The sequence below is a fragment of the Haliotis rufescens genome, unplaced genomic scaffold, assembly GCF_023055435.1.
Source record: "Haliotis rufescens isolate VD_foot unplaced genomic scaffold, xgHalRufe1.0.p SCAF_10, whole genome shotgun sequence".
NCBI classification, from domain to species: domain Eukaryota; kingdom Metazoa; phylum Mollusca; class Gastropoda; order Lepetellida; family Haliotidae; genus Haliotis; species Haliotis rufescens.
Genome location: NW_025963780.1, coordinates 1,478,632 through 1,499,217, shown reverse-complemented (window position 1 = coordinate 1,499,217; position 20,586 = coordinate 1,478,632). Strand labels below are relative to the sequence as shown.

Here is a 20,586-nt window from a genome sequence, read left to right as displayed (position 1 = left end):
TCGGCATTAGCCCAGAAAAATGAAATTCTCGTTTTTTTCGACCCTCCAGCTGTCAATCCAAAGTGATTGTGATGCCTCGTTTCCATGCAAAATTCACAGTCGTTTAGATAACCGAAAAAGGTTTTAACAAAATGTCCATGCAACGACAATTCAATGAAGCGGCGTGGCATTTGTTTTGTTGCGTTTCTTTGTAAAAATATTTATGAAAATTCTCATTGCAGATGTAAGCTAAGGAAAATGAGACTTCTCCAGCGTCAGTTTGTTTATGCAGAGTTCGAATCTAAGTTGGTTGGTTGGTTTGTTGTTTTACGCCGCATTCAGTAATATTCCAGATTTATTACGGTGGTCTGTAAATAATCGAGTCTGGACCACACAATCCAGTGATTGACACCATGAGCATCGATCCACGCAATTGGGATCGATGACATTCTTCAACCAAGTCAGCGAGCCTGACCACCCGATCCCGTTAGTCGCCTCTTACGACAAGCATAGTCGCCTTTTACGGCAAGCATGGGTTGCTGAAGACCTATTCTACCCCGGACCTTCACGGATGATACTGACACACCTAGAAACACCAAACAAACAAATAAACAAACAAACGGAAGCATATAACAATCCGAAAGCTGCATCACGTGGGCTATCCAACACCAAGCTGACACGCCGGGATATCACTGAAACACTGTTCAGGGCAGCGTTATACCAAACTCGCTCTAAATATTTGGGGGACGGTTGAGCAGTTTTAAGTGTTCGCACGTTATGCCAAAACTCAGGCTCGTTTCTCACAATACGTGTGTTCTGCCATGATATGGCGGTAAAAGGGTACAGCTTGTACCCTCGAGTATCATGTGTATAGTATCTCTATTCTATTATGATAGTCAGCTTGGGTATGATTCTCGGGGAGCTGAGAATGAAAATCGAATAATAATGTAGCGCCATGAGTATTCACTCGGTGGAATTTGTAATAATAAATTGAAAAATACCACGGGTCAATTCGCTGCCATTGCTTCGTTTCAAAAGTGACGTCACCATCCTTGTTATCAGTAGCTTCGCACAAAACGTCTCGGAGCCCTGTGATTGGACGACGGGTTTTGCTAAGCTATGGTAGCGAAGAGGTCCAAGACCCTTAATAACAGAATACAGCGGAGAATCGAAAATGCCTCAAACAGAATCACTCACTTCCTGTATGACAGTCTCAACGCTAACACGATAAACCAAACATATTTCTTAAGTAGGATTACAGGAGCTACGCGAGGAATAGTTAATAAAAATCCGCTCAACTCATTTTAAAGGAATCGATGAATTAGATGAGTTTCCATCGACCTTTCGGCTCAGATTCCAGTGTAAGAGTAGATTCCAGGTAGATCAACATGACCATTTAAATCTATATTTAATGTACTCTGTCCAACTAACGATCCCCCGTTCTCCAGTGTGAGCCGTCTTATTCAGTTGACCTAAATGTTCATTTGAAAGGTAAATATCTCGATTAAATTGCAACTTCATAAATCGGTCGTCTGTTTTGTTTGTTTGTTGGTTTGGTTGTTGTTTAACGCCGAACTCGGCAATATTTCAGCTTTATGACTGAGGTCTGTACATATTCGAGTCTGGACAACACAATCCAGTGATTGACATCATGAGCATCGATCCACGCAATTGGGGTCGATGACATGCATCAACCAACTCAGCGAGCCTGACCACTCGATCCCGGCAGTCGCCTCTTTCGACAAGCATAGTCGCCCTTTACGGCACGAACGGGTTGTGGAAGACCTATTCTACCATGGATCTTCACCGGTATCGGTCGTCTGTAACAGGGGCGGTCGGGTAGCCTAGTGGTTAAAGCGTTCGCTCGTCACGCCGAAGACCCGGGTTCGATTCCCGACATGGGTACAATGTGTGAAGCCCATTTCTGGTGTCCCCCGCCGTGATATTGCTGGAATATTGCTAAAAGCGGCGTAAAACCATACTCACTCACTCACTCACTCGTCTGTAACAATAACAGAGGTTTTCTTTAAACAATTCCTCTTAGCAACTACAGGATGACAGGAGTTAGCTGTCCTGATCTATGCCCTCAATATTTTATCTTTCTCTGGGCATGTTTATATCTGGAGCTATATGACGATTGACCTCTTCTTAGTGTCTTTTTAATCAGAGGTTACCGCAAGCAGGACCCACAGTTGAAAAGCCGGGTTTACTTTATGTGTATATTTGTTGGTTTGGGTTTTTTATCTTGAAGATGCATGGATTGTTTGGACGAAAGATTGGTGTGTGTGTGTGTGCGTGTGTGCGTGTGTTTGCGTGTGTGTGCGTGCGAGAGAGTGCCTGTATCTGTGTGCGAGTGTTTGTGAGTACATTAACCTACGATTATAACGAACTCGAGGGGACCAATAATTTTAGTTCGTAATAACCGTAGTTCGTCATACAGCATATATACAATAACTGGTCGGGACTAAAAAATAAGTTCGTTATATCGGTCAGTTCGTTATGAGCGTGTTCGTTATAAACGTAGTTTACTGTATGTTTGTGTGAGTGTGAGCGCCGCATTCAAACAATATCTGGCTATATGACGGAGGCCTATTAATGAAAAAGACAATCAAGTGATTGATGAATTTACGTTGGTTGGTTGGTTGGTTTGTTGTGTAACGCCGCATGGGTGGCTGAAGACCTATTCTACCCCGGAATCTTCACGGGTCAAATGAATTTACGAGTGCCATTATATGATAGATAGGTTATCACGCTTGTGTACTTCGGGAAGGTGAATATCCTGTATTCGGAATAATCGACATATATTTAACGCGCCAAGTCCAGCTCAATACAATGCCTATTCTTGACACAGTACCAATTCCAATTAACATTCCAAATTACGCTCGCGTGATAACCTCACGTGATTCCGGTTCATCGCAGACAAAATGGGTTCTCATTGGAACAGAACCCAGAGACCAAAAATATAATATTCTTTTGAAAAGGTAATATATTTACCATGATAGAAAATCCAACCAAATGCTGTCCACACTCTTCTTGCATATCTAAAACATCGTTATTTTGACATGCAGAAAATCTGAAATAATTTAATATTCATGCGTTCGGAAGAATATGCAAACGCAAATGATAGTTGTGACACTCACATTTGACCATGCAGTACACAACTGGCCCAAGAAACCAATACAATTTAGAAAACAGATTAACCCAGACGCTGTCTATCTTCGGGGAAATGATGCATTTAAAGTTTTCATATTATATTCGTGTGTGAATAATTTCTTGGTCTCAAGTCAATATCGGTTTATTCACGGAAGCTTGAATGATTACATGAAATATCAGTTTGATTATAAACGTCTTACTGTGAAATCCTAACCGATACGGATATCCCAGTAGCAATCAAAACATAATGAGCACAACGCCTATCATAATATAATAATGTTTTGTTGCCCAGGGAATGGTGGAAATATGATAAAGATAGCTATGATATTCTGAAGCCATTTCCCAGGAGTACGCAGACAGAAAAACAATTTAATCAATGGAAATAAAAGGAATGTTTGTATCTTTGAGGCTTCCAATTATTAAATGCCTATCAAAATACAACGCTATCCAGGCCTTATGAATGATATATGCCAACAGTCAATAATTAACATAGGCTTTTACAAAGAGCATTGTGTCCGAGAGGTTATTTTGTATAACATGTTTGAAATTTAGTTAGGAATATATACATGAGACTTGACAGTAACTTACACTTTGTTTGAAACATACCTGAGTGAAGGATAATTTAATATTCTATGGGAAAGAAGGATGCGTCTGGGATGTGTGCTTCAGACAAATTATGCATGCAGCTCTTCAAGACAGACATTTCTGTGGGATACACAACACGTTATCTTTCGGAAGCTACAGCATGTCCACTGACCGATTGCTTTTTGAGGGCAAAACATCCATCCCTAAGAGGTCGGCCTTAACGGGAACAGCTCTCTTGAGCAGTGAGCTATATGGATAAAATGCGCTATATAAATCAATAACGTTTTTAATTATATATTTGTCACAAAACAAAGAACAGATTCGCAACAGAGGAAACTCCCGGACCCTTCAATGAAGAATCAGTCAAAAAGGTCAAACTGATGTGGCACTGTGGCTATAGAACTGACTAAACTACTTGGCAAAAGAATGTATACACTTGCATATTGGATTTGATCAAATATTACAAACGTTAAGACGTTACAAGGCTGATCTGTTGTGAGATGCTAATTGATGCGATGTAACATCGCCTATGATACCCGTATCAAATACATCTCCGTCGAATAACCATCTCTTGTTTGATTCATTTTTAGCTACCATCAAACATGGATGCATATTTTCTTTTGTCCGGTAGTGTAGCTTGATGTTACATGATCAATTAATGTTTAGCTGATATGATCGGAACTAATGTGATGCTTTCAAAAACAGGTCGACACTCCTTACAAATATGTTAACCGCTCAGGAATGATGTGTGAGTGAGTGAGTTGGGTTTAACGCCGCTTTTAACAGTATTCCAGTTATATCACGGCGTGTCAGCTTAATGTTGGAGGAAAGCCCGAAGTGATGCAGGTCTCAGACGTGTACCACTTCGGTTAAACCCACGAGCACGGGTATGGTGCTGACAAACCTAGAAACATAATCGGGGCGAACCGGGATTCGAACCCACAATCATAGGTTTCTGGCGTACCCAAGGGACGCGACTCTGCACAGCGAATCGCGGCGACTTAGACGACTGGGCCACCCGTGCCACTCAGGAATGATGACATTATTAGTGATAATTAGTGTACACTCTCAGAGTACTGGTGAAGTGTAATATCTCCAAGGCAAATAAGTACCATTTTAATGGACGCGCCTACCGTATCAGGTGAACACTGTGGCGATTTTTAGGTCGCTCTGGGGATGTTCCATGGATGGTAGTGCAATTATTAGCAGGGACAAAAAATCCCCTCACTTCAAAGCAAAACCGGACAGAGAGCTTGAGAGCACGTGTCAAAACATCAAAGACGGCATATCTGCTCACGACCATAATTATTGATGACGAATAGTTTCGTGGATTGATTTGGACAAACTAGGACCAAGGCGCCATCTATTGGGAATAAATCCCTACAACATGGCGGACGTAAAGTGGTATTCGTGGCCAGGGCATGACTTACATTGTGGGAACAATGTATCCCAAGGAAGTGTATCATTATGTTGCTATTATACTTCCATTTTGACTGGCAGAAGAGCCTCACGGTAATTAGTGACTGCCTGTTTTGACTTGACTGCGTGGTCAACGGTATTGATGGCCATCTGTTCGGTCAAGAACGTGTATGACTAATTGTAGTATCGTGCAAGAATAACAATCAGACATCTTTGAGGACACTGACATCAGAACCACAATAAACATCAATTTTGAAAATGTATCTGATGGACCAGACATATAAATATTTACGTGTTTGTTTTTGTGACAAGAAGAGTACATTTTATTTTCTAAAACAGAAAACAATGGTTACTTAATTATTTATATGACACGTGTTCATAAATTTCCACTTTCAATTGTAAACGTACATCGATAAGTGACTTCACATCAGTAATATGATCCTAAACATGTTTATGAAAACACGTTGCATTGCTACTATTTAAACAGAAACTAGCCTAAGACCTGAGTAGGCACTGTTGCTCACCTATGTTTTTTTTAACATTGCTTGAGTGAGTTTAAATTAACGCTCTTATTGGCAATATTCCTGGATATTATGTTCGTCTTCACATATTGTACCGTGGGTAATCGGTTCTTTGGCTCCCTCACCGCCCATTCCTGACTATTGGCAATTTTAGATTATAGGGTGCATTATAACAGTCAATTAGAAAAGTGTAAAGACGAGTTAGAGAACTTTGGATACACCAAAACAACACGAGAATGTCATAACTATACATGCAGGGGTGAGCGAGTAATGACATTTTCAATATGGAAGCCATGACTGCAATTGGATCGAGACCATATTCACATAACTGAAGTATCATAAAGGGTTTGACAACAGATCAAGTGTTTTCTGTGAGTGGAAGATTTCTCTTTTTAGAAAATTTGAAAGTTAAGAGTAAATGAGAGAGTTGCGTTTAAAGTCGGTTTCACAATCAGTTAATCTATGTCATTTGATGTCAGCTGGATGTGGGATCAAAGTGAGTGAGTGAGTGAGTTGGGTTTAACGCCGCTTTTAACAGTATTCCAGTTATATCACGGCGTGTCAGCTTGATGTTGGAGGAAAGCCCAAAGTGATGCAGTCACGTTTTACTATTTCGGTAAAACCCATGAGCATGGGTATGGTGCTGACAAACCTAGAAACATTATCGGGGCGAACCGGGACTCGAACCCAAAATCATAGGTTTCTGGCGTGCCCAAGGGACGCAACTCTGCACAGCGAATCGCGGTGCCTTAGACGACTGGGCCACCTGTGCCCCCTGTGGGATCAAAACCTGATGTGACGCAGCTTTTATACTCTTTCCAACACAAACGTAAGTTCAGGGAGAATCAAGGATGCGAACCAGACCGCGGATCCTGTACAGATAAGGGACGTAACTCTACATCATATTAATTACGGCGCCCCAGTCCACTTGTCCATCCGTCACCCTCAAGGTGTACGGAGTAAGCCAAGACTTAGCGAAACGACAGGTTCTCACTATTTGAATTGAAAATAATCTTGTCATTCTTGTCAAGCTAACTTGTTGAACTAAATTGTAATGTGACCATGAAAATAAGAATCAGTTGATGGAAACAAACAGGAAACGGTTATTCGATGATTATTTATTTGTTGTGGGTATCATAGATGTGTCTTTGAACCTTAAATTTGAAGTGTTTAAGCGATTAAAGTAACGTTTTGATCACGATTATAATTTCTGTTCGTGTTAAATTTTCATGTGCATACTCTTTTTCCCCGGCCGTCTATTTATAGAATTGCAGTCTGTTGTCATCAATGTTCAAAAGCACAATCGTCATCCTCACGCGTGGCAGAATTGCAGTTTCATTTTTTCTGCACTTGTGCAATATTTTTAACGACCACTGCACATGCAACACGAACCCAAAACATGCCAAGAACAAGCGACGCTGTAGTGTAATTTGCAAGCCCTAAATCAGCACTGACACTCGACGTTCGAGCTTAATAACCTTTATTCTGGTTACTGGTTTCGTGTGGCAGTTCCGAGAACACAAAACACAGGGTGCTGAAACTTGTGATTGAATGGTATTATGAAAGAAGTTGATGTTTGAATTTATTATTCAAATTTGATCCGTTTACAAATAGAAACTGAAAAATTGAAAATATTTACTTCTGTTCAACTCAGCTACTCCACAGAGGGTTTTAACTAGTGCCTTTTTGCGAAAAAAATGTCTAAGTTTGTTTTCTATCCTTAACAAATGGCAGTTAATAATATAATTTATAAAACGTTAAACTTAACAATATTATACACATTTAATGCAAATATTTGGTTTCGGTAACCAAAGCTAGAACGTTGTAATGAAAGACCTTCGAATTGATTAAAATGCGAAGACATGCATGTCCTTCAGTACGTGACCTACAGTAGATTACACGTCAATCATCCTGTCATACAAGTCTCACAGGGTCGTTCGTGAACTTAAGTACATGACCGTAGGAGGACGTGGTGTCCTTGCAAGGCAACCTTAGCTGAGTACAAGTACCTCATGATCTCAGACAGGCAACTGACAAGTGCAACTGCAATGTTCTCAGCAATAATAGTACCTGGGAGAATATTCCCGGAACACGTCAGCCCCTTGTGACCAGTCCTTGACCAGAACATATCTTTGTGACATACCGTGTACTGTTAACTATACTTGTGACTTGCCCCCGACTGGTAAATATCTTTGTGATCAACCCTCGACTGGTAAATATACTTCTGATCATTCTCGACTGGTAAATATACTTGTGATCAACCTCGACAGGTAAATATACTTGTGATCAAACTCGACTGGTAAAAATACTTGTGATCAACTCTCGACTGGTAAATATCCATGTGATCAACTCTCGACTGGTAAACATACTTGTGATCAACCCTCGACAGGTACATATACATATGATCAACCCTCGACAGGTAAATATACTTCTGATCAACCTCGACTGACAAATATCCACGTGATCAACTCTCGACTGGTAAATATCCATGTGATTAACTCTCGACTGGTAAACATACTTGTGATCAACCCTCGACAGGTACATATACATATGATCAACCCTGGACAGGTAAATATACTTGTGATCAACTCTCGACAGGTGCATATACTTGTGATCAATCCTCGACAGGTACATATAATTGTGACCAACCCTCGACAGGTAAATATACTTGTGATCAACCCTCGACAGGTAAATATACTTGTGATCAACCCTCGACAGGTACATATCCTTGTGTTCAACCCTCGACTGGTAAACATAGTTGTGATCAACCCTATGTTGGTATATACCTTTGTGGTCACCTTCCTTAACGAACTTGGAATGAAACTACCAACCTTCTGTAACATTGAATACAAGCTCATAAGCTCGAAAATACCCAACACTTAGCTAGAGACACATGAAAAACGTCAAGATGTATCAGAGGTACTGAACAAAGACATATACCTTAAGATCTGAATTTCTGATTGAGTGAGTCATATTAACAGCAATACAATCTATCGTGTTGTATACAACCCTCAACCGGTAAATATACTTGTGAGTAACCCTCGACAGGTAAATCTCCTTGTGATCAACTTTCGACTGGTAAATATCCTTGTGATCAACCCTCGACAGGTAAATATACTTGTGATCAACCCTCGACAGGTAAATATACTTCTGATCAACCCTCGACAGGTAAATATACTTCTGATCAACCCTCGACAGGTACATATACTTCTGATCAACCCTCGACAGGTAAATATACTTGTGATCAGCTCTCGACAGGTAAATATCCTTGTGATCAACTCTCGACTGGTAAATATACTTGTGATCAACCCTCGACAGGTAAATATACTTGTGATCAGCTCTCGACTGGTAAATATCCTTGTGATCAACTCTCGACTGGTAAATATACTTGTGATCAACCCTCTGTTGGTAAATACCTGGTCAGCAATACAATCTATCGTGTTGTATACAACATATACCTCTTATGAAGCTTGTTTCACGTTGTTGTACTTTTCATTTGTATATTGTATGATCTTTCTTCTTTTTCTTTGGTTTGTTGTTTAACGCCCCACTTAGCAATATTCCAGCTATATGACTACGGTCTGTAAACAATCGACACTGAACCAGACTACCCAGTGACATCAACACCTTTTAGTACCAAAGATTAATATCATATTGGCACAGCCAAAACCATGATTATTCACTTCTATATAGGCCTAAAGTGTTGACGTGTTAAAGTTACGCACACGTTGATTTTGTTTTAGCCGCAATTAGTGCCTGTTACACAGATACTATTTCAACCCGTGAAGATCCGGGTTCGAATAGGCCTTCTGAGCCCGTTAGTCCCGTTAGTCGCCTCTTACGACAAGCATATTCGCCTTTTACGTCAAGCAGGGGTTGCTGAAGACCTATTCAAACCCGGATCTTCCCGGGGAAATATTATATGATCAAATTAATACGATGACGGATTTTCGTCAATGTAATACGTCAAGCACGTCATTTCATAATATTTCAACATTATGCGGGGACGGCGTTCCATTATATACCGGGGGCACGGGTGGCCCAGTCGTCTAAGGCGCCGCGATTCGCTGTGCAGAGTTGCGTCCCTTGGGCACGCCAGAAACATATGATTGTGGGTTCGAATCCCGGTTCGCCCCGATTATGTTCTAGGTTTGTCAGCACCATACCCGTGCTCGTGGGTTTCACCGAAGTGGTAAACGTCTGAGACCATCATCACTTCGGGCTTTCTTCCCACATTAAGCTGACACGCCGCGATATAACTGGAATACTGTTAAAAGCAGCGTTTAACCCAACTCACTCACTCACTCCATTATATACCACACTCACTGGTATATCAACTGAATAACCAGAAAAGGAAATCATTGAAATAACGCAGCATCTTTGTCACTAGCCTTACGGCTAATGGTGGCACAACTTTCGTTCTATAGTATGTCCTGCTTTGTGTGTTTATATGTAATAAATACGCCAAAAGTTTCATTTGGATTGTACATAATGATCCAAAAATACTTATCTCTATGTTGTATTTAAAGCCCTAATATAGTGTGGATCGAGGCTCATGATGTCAATCACTGGATTGTCTGGTCCAGACTCGATTATTTACAGACCGCGGTCATATAGTTGGAATATTTTTGAGTGCGGCGTTAAACAATATACAAACTGCCTAGTGTGACCTTTTGGAAAATTTTAATCCAACATATTTAGAATCACATAGTATTCCATTCGCTGTCGTTGTGTAACATTGTTCTACAGTACAACAAATGCAACACAATTTCAAACATTATGCAGTTTTATAAAACTGTTTGTTTGTCCCGTTAGTCGCCTCTTACGACAAGCATAGTCGCCTTGTTCCTGGTTCAGGGTGGGTTCCTGAAGACCTATTCTTCCCCGGGTCTTCACGGGTCCGGTATTATCAAAATCAACTTTTCAGCTACCTTTGTTTACATAAATACCACCGACATGCTCTGTATTGTCTCACATACACATTCATAATAATATTATGATCAACACGTGTTTCATGATGCATTAAGTGTATTACCTCACACGGCATGCAACGGTAAAACCAACACCGACCTTAACCAGTGTTTTCTCTAAGCGCACATCAACGCACATTTGAGTCCGAGATACTGCACGAGCTGCTGATCTGCATCCTGCATTGGCTGAAGGATGAGGATGTTCCATAAATCATGACTAGTAATTACGTTCTGGAAGTCAAAGGCGAGTGGTCCCGTAATACTGTATGCTATCACGCAGGCTCCTGCATAATGAAAACACGTACGCGCATCTTCACCAAATAACACCTGAACTTGCACGAGATGGTCTATTGATTTAAGGCAAACTAGCCACACGGCAATGCTAAATACGGTTTGATAATAACACGTCCCATTTTAATTCTGGAAACCCAAAAGTCCAGAAACTCTACGGTCTTTGCCCAGTCTCGGTTAAAGGTATTTACAAAATTAAAGATGCTGTTTTCATGGGAACATACAATGTACCAAGGAAGAAAAAATGAAAAAAAAAATTGTTCAAAAACTCAATATGTCTATGTCATATGCCCATGGGCGAGAATATGTTCCTTTACTTAAAACTCATGTTTTTCTTTCGCAAATACATCAATGTATTCATTCAAGTATCATGACACAAAATTTAACTCATTTTAACTTAATTCAACGATTTTATAGCGATATTGAAATATTTCGCCCATGGGCGAGAAAAAGGTTTGGCCCATGGGCGAGAATACGCCCCTTTACTCAATTAATGTAGATCACTCATAATCATCTACACCAGAGCCACTGGGGGCAAAGCAACCGCTCACTTGATATGCTTTCCGAGGATGACGATGCATGTAAAACATGATTCGTTTCTGGTAGGAGCTGGAGGAAATATTTTATTTGCGTAACCGAATTATAGAAAATGTGAGATCCCATCTGCTATTATTTGATGAATATTTGACACGCTCGTGTTGTGTGAGAACAACACTCCTTTTACAAATCCGTAACGGAGCATTGATTTGCGAATAGAACACTTAAATCAAATGTTGATGGTAAGGAAATCTAAGATGAAACACACCCACACATGGTGTCGTGTTGGAAGCCATTGTTGCCTTCGAGGAGAAGAGGCTAAATCAGGGAAGGAATAGTTTCGTATTAAGTAAGCCATTACCTTGCTGGAGGTATCATTGTAATATATGGGGGCACGGGTAGCCCAGTCGTCTAAGGCGCCGCGATTCGCTGTGCAGAGTTGCGTCCCTTGGGCACGCCAGAAACCCATGATTGTGGGTTCGAATCCCGATTCGCCCCGATTATGTTTCTAGGTTTGTCAGAACCATACCCGTGCTCGTGGGTTTCACCGAAGTGGTAAACGTCTGAGACCTGCATCACCTCGGGCTTTCCTCCCACATTAAGCTGACACGCCGTGATATAACTGGAATACTGTTAAAAGCGGCGTTAAACCCAACTCACTCACTCACTCATTGTAATATATAAGTAGGGTCTTTAGAGAGACTCCCAACGTGGTTTTATCAATCATATTTCACTGGATTTCTTCCAATATAATGGTTGGTCGTGATAATTCATTAATGGCATCTTGTTCGAGTAAGTCTTGTGAAAACCCCACTAAACTATCAGTAATAGTAAGTATTTCACGAAAGGGTAATCAAACACATTTCCTAGGAGGTGATTATCCTATGATTATTCGTCATTACGCTTTTATCACAACCTATTTCAGCAAATTGTGTGAAGGTTACACTTCAACATGGCAGTAATATACTTAAGGATTAATAAAAAGTGGATTATTATCATTTTTATAGCACCAGGGGTCTTTATCCATTGTAGTTAAGCTTCACTGAAGTACCAGTACCGATCATGTTTGTCACTGTAGCACAATCATGCTAAACTAGGGTAATTATCAACTCACAGCTATAACGTATAAGTTGTTTTGTGATTGTGTTTGGCCTTTCCATGAAGCCACGGTAGAAATGTTTGTGCATCATAGCAAGAATGGCGTGTGTACCTCGAAATGCCACGACTGAAGTACCAGTACCGATCCTGTTTATCACTGTAGCACAATCATGCTATACTGAAATTATCAACTCACACCTATAACGTATAAGTTGTTTTGTGATTGTGTTTGGCCTTTCCATGAAGCCACGGTAGAAATGTCTGTGCATCATAGCAAGAATGGCGTGTGTACATCGAAATGCCACGACTATGAAGTTCCCTGTGCACACAAAATACCTTGTGACATTGTTTATTTTATGCAGCCAATGATGACTGTTCCTTTGATCAGCTGAACGGGTCAATGATTACCACAAGAACACAAACAATACGGACACACTGGACCTCGGGACCACACAAGATGAAAAAGGTATCTCGAACCCACTGAAAATGAAAGGTCGAAATTACAAATGATGGTATCTAGCTCCCCGATTCGAAGCCGGATCGAAAGAATTATTCGGGTTGGAACACTTTAATTGCAGATGGCACACATACACAATGACACACCTGAAATAAATATCATTTCTATTCCTGAGTGCCTCATCAAAAGGACGTTTTTCCCGGAGAATGGCATTATTCACTTGCATCAATAACAGAGAGGTTTTCCGCAGCGAGGTGATCCCTCATCTTCACAGTAATATGTTTGTCAAGTATACGTATGATCCGTATTAGACCTCAGGTATAAGCTAGTCGGTTGATACTCGGTAGATACTCGGTAGATAGATACTCGGTAGATACTCGGCTTCTCCGAATGCCCTTTATGACATTCCACTTAGCGGGGAATATTTTTTTCTGTTGGCAGATGCATTACTGTCCATTAGGTTTTGTATTTTAAGCATGGTCATGTGCAAATCAATGGATATTTTACACCGTTATTATCGTAGGCTTTGACATTCAAAGTGGTACTGGTGATTAATCAAATTAGGACACAGTAGAATCAACGCCATTAGCTTTGTAGTTACCTACAAGGTAATACATTTGATAATATTGAAATTTTTTTTTTTTCATTCACCTTAATGTCAAGTTCTGGAAGAAATTTAATTTGTATTGGAAACAGATCCCAAACACATATTTAGTCTGTCTTACAGACCCTGATACAAATATATATAAAAAACAGCCCATGCAAGTCTATAATATTTGGCAAGTCTAGGTTACTGCAGTATCTGAAAATGAAGAGAGTCACTGGGCTCCCTTTTATTATATTTTTATTAAGATAACTGAACAACTGTTTTTCTGTACGATATGTTCATTTCAGAGACTGTCTCACACATTATGCACATCGCAATAATGATGACTCGGTGCGTCTGTTATCACAATTATTTGGTAAAGTGAAAATTTATCCAGTTGTGTGTCCTTTTCTGTTTGTCTGACAACATTTAATTAAGGGTATCAGCTTTATATTGAATGGAGTCGGTGCATGTACACGTCTATCACTCTGGTAAAACCCGCTGGGAAGAGTATGGAAGAACAAGAATTATAATCATAACGAATCTTGGTCGAATCCATGGTCACATGATCCTGACACACCAAAGGGACGTAACTCTAAACTGCGATTTTTTTCCGGTAGCTTAGACGACTGGGCCAACCATGCTTCCATGATATATATGGGACACGTGTCGAAGCATGACGTAGTAAAGGAATCCGCCCGTCATTTAGCCATGCCAAGATCCGTTAATCATGAATCCGGTTCCTATCTACCGATTTGTTTAGTTAAATTTACTGCCCCTGTGATACAAGGCAGATTCTGTGTTGGTGTAGGGTAATGGCCACACCAGTGCACGAACAGAGGTATTATCTGCACTGGGAATATGGCACACCACGTGTGTTCTGATTGATGTGTTGACAGCTTGAAACGATCGTGTTGATTAGTGAACCTCCTAATGACAATGCCAACAAACATCAGGTGTGACCTAATTACTTGTTGCTGTTTCCACGCATTCCAACAAATAATTGATCCATTCACTACAATATCACTCATGTTCAAAGGATTTCCAGTCATTCATTAGTTTCCTAAATACGATGTAAATTCACGACTTTACATTTCAGATAATACAGAGTGAAAATGATACACATAAATTCAATTTCACATTTTTTTGTGAATAGATTACCAATAATTATATTCAAACCACACAGACTATTTAACATTAATTAAACATTACGTTTCCAGTGTGTGTTTGTTTTTAAAACGCCGCTCACAATATTCCAGCTTTTATGACGGCAGACTAATAATCGAGACAATCCAGTGGTTGATATTATGAGCACCGATCCACCCTGTCGAAGTACGATGACACACGATCAACCATTTGGCCTTACCTAACCACCCGTACCATTTGGTCGCCACTTACGATCAGCAGAGGCTGTCGAGGACTAATCCTAACCCGTAATGCTCACGCATTAACATCACTTATTAGACTGCACAATTGTTTCAGTAATATAAGAATTTCATTCCTACGTATCTAATGATCAAGTATTCAAACATAATTTGGAGCGTTTGCACACGTTTAGGAAGATTGCTGGATGCTGCAAATATTACCACACATTGAAAACTGAACACCATGAAGTGAGACAAATACACATGATTGGCAATGATTGTATGCACTGACACATGACTCCTAACGACTGCTTGTAAACAATGATACATGACTGTAATGATTGTCACATGATTGTCAACAATTACACATGATTGTCACATGATTGCCAACAATGACACATGACTGCAAACGACTGCTTGTAAACAATGATACATGACTGCAAGGATTGTCACATGATTGTCAACAATTACACATGATTGTCACATGATTGCCAACAATGACACATGACTGCAAACGACTGCTTGTAAACAATGATAAATGACTGTTTGGATTGTCACATGATTGTCAACAATTACACATGATTGTCACATGATTGCCAACAATGACACATGACTGCTAACGACTGCTTGTAAACAATGATACATGACTGTAAGGATTGTCATATGATTGCCAACAATTACACATGATTGTCACATGATTGCCAACAATGACACATGACTGCAAACGACTGCTTGTAAACAATGATAAATGACTGTTTGGATTGTCACATGATTGTCAACAATTACACATGATTGTCACATGATTGCCAACAATGACACATGACTGCTAACGACTGCTTGTAAACAATGATACATGACTGTAAGGATTGTCATATGATTGCCAACAATTACACATGATTGTCACATGATTGCCAACAATGACACGTGACTGCTAACGACTGCTTGTAAACAATGATACATGACTGTAAAGATTGTCACATGATTGTCAACAATTACACATGATTGTCACATGATTGCCAACAATGACACATGACTGCAAACGACTGCTTGTCAACAATGATACATGACTGTAAGGATTGTCACATGGTTGCCAACAATGACACATGACTGCAAACGACTGCTTGTAAACAATGATACATGACTGTTAGGATTGTCACATGATTGCCAACAATGACACATGACTGCAAACGACTGCTTGTAAACAATGATCCATGACTGTTAGGATTGTCTATGATTTCCAGCAATGACAAATGCCAGCCAATGACCGCAAATAATGGCACGTGATTGATAATGATGAGTAAATATAAAGCTCCAAAGCCAGAAAATAATCAGTTTCGATAATCTGCCGAAACATTCCATGGGCGTGAAAGGCAAAATAGCGGTGAAAATTTGATGAAAGGATAACTGAAAATCAGCTCTGACACCATGGGTTCGTAAACATCGCAAATATCTTCAAATGATTCTAATGCAATCAATTACTTAATTCTTCAAATGACTGCAACATTTGACACATGGTTGACATATGACTGCCATTACTTTCAAATGACTGAGATTTGCTCAATCATTCATATCATCTCACTGCAACAGATGCTAACTTCCTGTATTTGTCGGTGATGATCAGCTCAGTGGTTGCAAACGTGTAACATAAATGTCAATGACACTGTTACCACAAGGAACACAACAATGGAACACAATACTGGCTTGGCTGTATTCCAATATTTGCATAGAAATGGGGCAGTTGCCAAACTGAAGTCAAGTGATTCCCCTCAGTTTATCGCTTCATTCCAAAGCTTGGTGAAATTGGAGAAGGTGAAGCGAGTTTTAAAACACGCCTTTTCCCTCATTGATAGCGATCTACGACTGTCACCACAACCTGATCCTGTCGTAGAACCTGGTTAGAACAGTAGTACAATAGCTCATCATTGTGATTTGATTTATTTACATGAAAACAGCCACGGAACACAATTGTAAAATGTTCTGTATTTCCTTTTGTACTTGTTAAATCGTATAGACAAAATACTAAGTTGAACGATTAACGGATATATATATATATATATATATATATATATATATATATATATATATATATATATATACGGGTGTACGTAGGAATACATTAAATTACTATTAATCTTTACTGTTCATATATAATCCATTTTAACATTTTAGTCATTTGAATCAGTCAATATAAGATAGGTTTTAATGCTGGGAGACATGGGACAAAATTGATATTTGTCCCTTAACACAATCCGTGAATAAAATATTGATGTTCGCCTATAGTTTGAATGTTGACGTCACAGATGAATATATGACGTAGAGATTGTAATGGAGCCATATTTGGAAAACTATTTAAATAGACTTTATGCGGTCCCAAATGACGTAAACAGGGTGGCCCGATAAAGTCATGGCCTGTCCCCATATTTTCTTACCCTCACATGGTACCGACAAGCTTCAGGTTTCAGAAAATCATTTTATAAAGATCGCATATTGGGTAACAGAAAATGACAATGTCGTACAGTCAGACAGAACCAACTGTCATTCAGATTGTATGAACTAATACAATCAGATTGAACCAGTTCTCTATTTGACTGTATGAACAATAGTTAGACTTAACATTTTGTCAATTAGATTGTATGAATCAAACCAGACTGAACCAAGTGTCATTCAGATTAAATGAATTAATTTAATCGGACTGAACAAATTGTCACTCCTATTTCCGCCCACGTCAGACTAAAAAAAACTTTTATTTAGATTATACGAACCTTTACAGTCAGACTCAGCAAACTCGCATTTAGATTGTATTATCCAATACACTCTCTACAAAATATCTTTCAGGTTGTATTATATAATTCATTCAAACTGAACAAATCGTCATTTAGATTGCATTAACCAATAATCAGACTGAACGAAGTGCCATTACGTTTTATCCAATAAACTCTGATTGAACGAAATTGTCTTCAGATATATTAAAAACATGTTGACATTCAGGCTTTATAAACAAATAAACTTCCAGGTTATACAAGATCCGATTGTATCCCAAATTGACAACCAACATGGCTGGTCGACTTGCTCTGTATGCAGAATGAACGATGTAATATTCAGGCTATTTGTGCAATTTGATATTGAGGCTGATTAACAGAAATATTCAAGCAGTAATATCAAATTGTCGTTCAGACAATGCAACAAAGTTGCATTTTGACCGTTAAATGAAACTGGTTTTAAGAAACAATATCATTTGACAAATACATACAGACTGAACAAATTTTAATTCAGACTTTGAACAACCAGTAACTTTGACTACTTGAACAAATTGTCGGTCGGACATTAAAATGTAAGTGCATCAACAATAAAGAATTAAGGTCCAAAAATAAGTGAGAATTAGAAAATTCAAACGCATTGAGAAACACATTAATTTAACTTCATGTCAGATGGTAGGAGTGGAGCGTTTGGAAAACAGGAACCAATACAGTTTAGCGTCTCACAAAAAAACATGTATCACTTCCTTGTCGGCCCCACAATAAATATTGTGATTACACCGTGTTGGGTGTTCTTCGTTGTAATTGCAGCATGCACGTACCAAGGATGCTTCGTGAGCAAGGTATGGATGTATTCAGAGAAAACTGAATTGGTGAAAGAATATATATATATATATATATATATATATATATATATATATATATATATATATATATATATATACTTGATGGAAAAAGTTGAACAGATCTTACCTCACGAGGTCCAGAAAAGTGTCGACGGAGTTGACCTTGGCCGCAGTACCGTACCTCTTAAGTTTGGCCCGGTTGGCCCCGCCTCCTGGTCTAATAGCAATAGCCATAATGATACCCATAATAACGGATATGACTGTAGTTGTAGCGAAATATGCAATGGTACGAAGACCCATTTTCCCGCATGTTTTGGCGTCCAATCCAGCAATTCCGGCAATCAAACTGGAGATGATTAGCGGCAAAATCAACATTCGTAACATTCGCATTAAAATTTCACCAGGGAACATCAAATACATAATTTCTCTTTTCGAGAAATCGGGTCTTGCACTTCGAACTGCAAACCCGATCCCCACTCCGAGGAGCACAGAACACAGTAGCAAAATTAAAAGTAAATTTTCCTTGGAGCCCCTCAAGCATTTCAAGCCGCATCTTTTCACGTTCCCCAAAAGTCCAGTGGTTCCTTCGGGTTGGGGCGATACACTTACGTGAGTGTTCACTTTAGCTGTCTCTTCAGGGAAATCCATGCTGTCGTCTGGTAAATCAAACGTTCCAAGCAGACGACAATGTGCGCGTGCACGACACAGCTAACACAAGCAGACGAATAAACCCCGTGTGAAGCAGCGATACGCCAACCCAAGCAATATGAAACCGAATGCCGACCCAAAGGGAGACTGTGCCAAGACCTTCGCTGATATTTCCCGCGCTAGCTTCCTTCTCAAGCGGTGGGCCTTCCGCGGAAAAAGCATGTATAAACTGATGAACGCGATGTAGTGACGTCACAAAGGTCAAAGGTTGTCCAGAGGTTTCAAGCTTTGTAGCTTCTGTAGATATAATTCGCTGTCATCCAAGCTGAGAATATGGATACGTACACTGTAAATGAACACTAAAATGTTAATGTCTTTCGTAGGCGAAATAATAGATCGATACATTATCATTACAGGCCTTCTCTTGTTTTTCCGCCGAGAAGGTAGTGCACTCGCCACATCATTAACTTGTAATTAGCCAACGTTTGTGAAGAGCCCGATTGGTTTGTGAAAACACAAGGACAGTTTTGCATGCAAGAGTAAATAATACTGAAATCCTTCTCTTGAAGCGATTCACTTGGAACTCAACACTGCCGAATGCAAATATAGCACATTGATTAAATATTTAACTTCATTCATTCCGGCCTCTGTTCGCCGTTTCATCGATACTGTGTATATATGTGTGAATCGAATTGAAATGTCTCTTCTCGTCATATTAGCCAGTGTCATCAAGCATTGAGAGAGTTATTAGTGTAAGGGATATGGTAACGGATTCTGTTACAGATATTAATGTGACAATATGGCTACGGGGCTTATTGCTCGGATTCAAGGTATAAAAGCGGGCCATGTGCTTCTGGACACAAACGACCAAGTCAAGTAGAAAGATGGCTGTCACAAATGGAAAATGAAATCCATCTGAAGCAATATCGTTGAGCAAAACTCGGCCAGTCGTAAACAATGAGTGGCGGCATTTCTGGGAACAATCACGCTTGGCTATCATTGACAACAATAGTAACGGTAAAGGCTGCAACTGCTGATGCGCTATGCGTTCGATAAATTCTATCTATTCGGATCGGCTTATCATCTCAGTGTCCCTGTCGTCTCCCTATTGGCGCGCCGCCTGGTGCCAACACACTGCGACTGTTCCCTAACAAATCCTTCTGAGGGGTTAAGTGATTGTTTTCAAAACTTGACGCCATAACAATGTTCTCGACACACGAGGCACTATTTCATTGCCTTTACATGAAAAAGTCGTTTTGGCTCAAGGCGAATGTCAAAAATAAACTGACATATTTCTGTATAAAAGAGTCAATATTTTGACATTTACATCTCTCTCTTCCGACTATATATGGTGAGTCAGATATGCAAGCCGTCCAT

General features: G+C 39.7%; 1 protein-coding gene across 2 annotated transcripts in view; it reads right to left on the bottom strand.

Annotated features, from left to right (window-relative positions):
• LOC124145473 (excitatory amino acid transporter 1-like) overlaps window positions 1-19,735 on the bottom strand; it is a 102,334-nt gene extending 82,599 nt beyond the window's left edge. Inside the window, exon 1 of one of the 2 annotated variants that reach the window (XM_046515248.2) lies at window positions 18,689-19,735. In XM_046515248.2, the coding sequence (XP_046371204.1) occupies window positions 18,689-19,209 (521 nt within the window). In that variant the 5' untranslated portion in view covers window positions 19,210-19,735. The remainder of the gene's footprint in view (window positions 1-18,688) is intronic. The other variant, XM_046515249.2, reaches the window with a different exon arrangement.
• Between the last annotated feature and the right edge of the window lie 851 nt (window positions 19,736-20,586).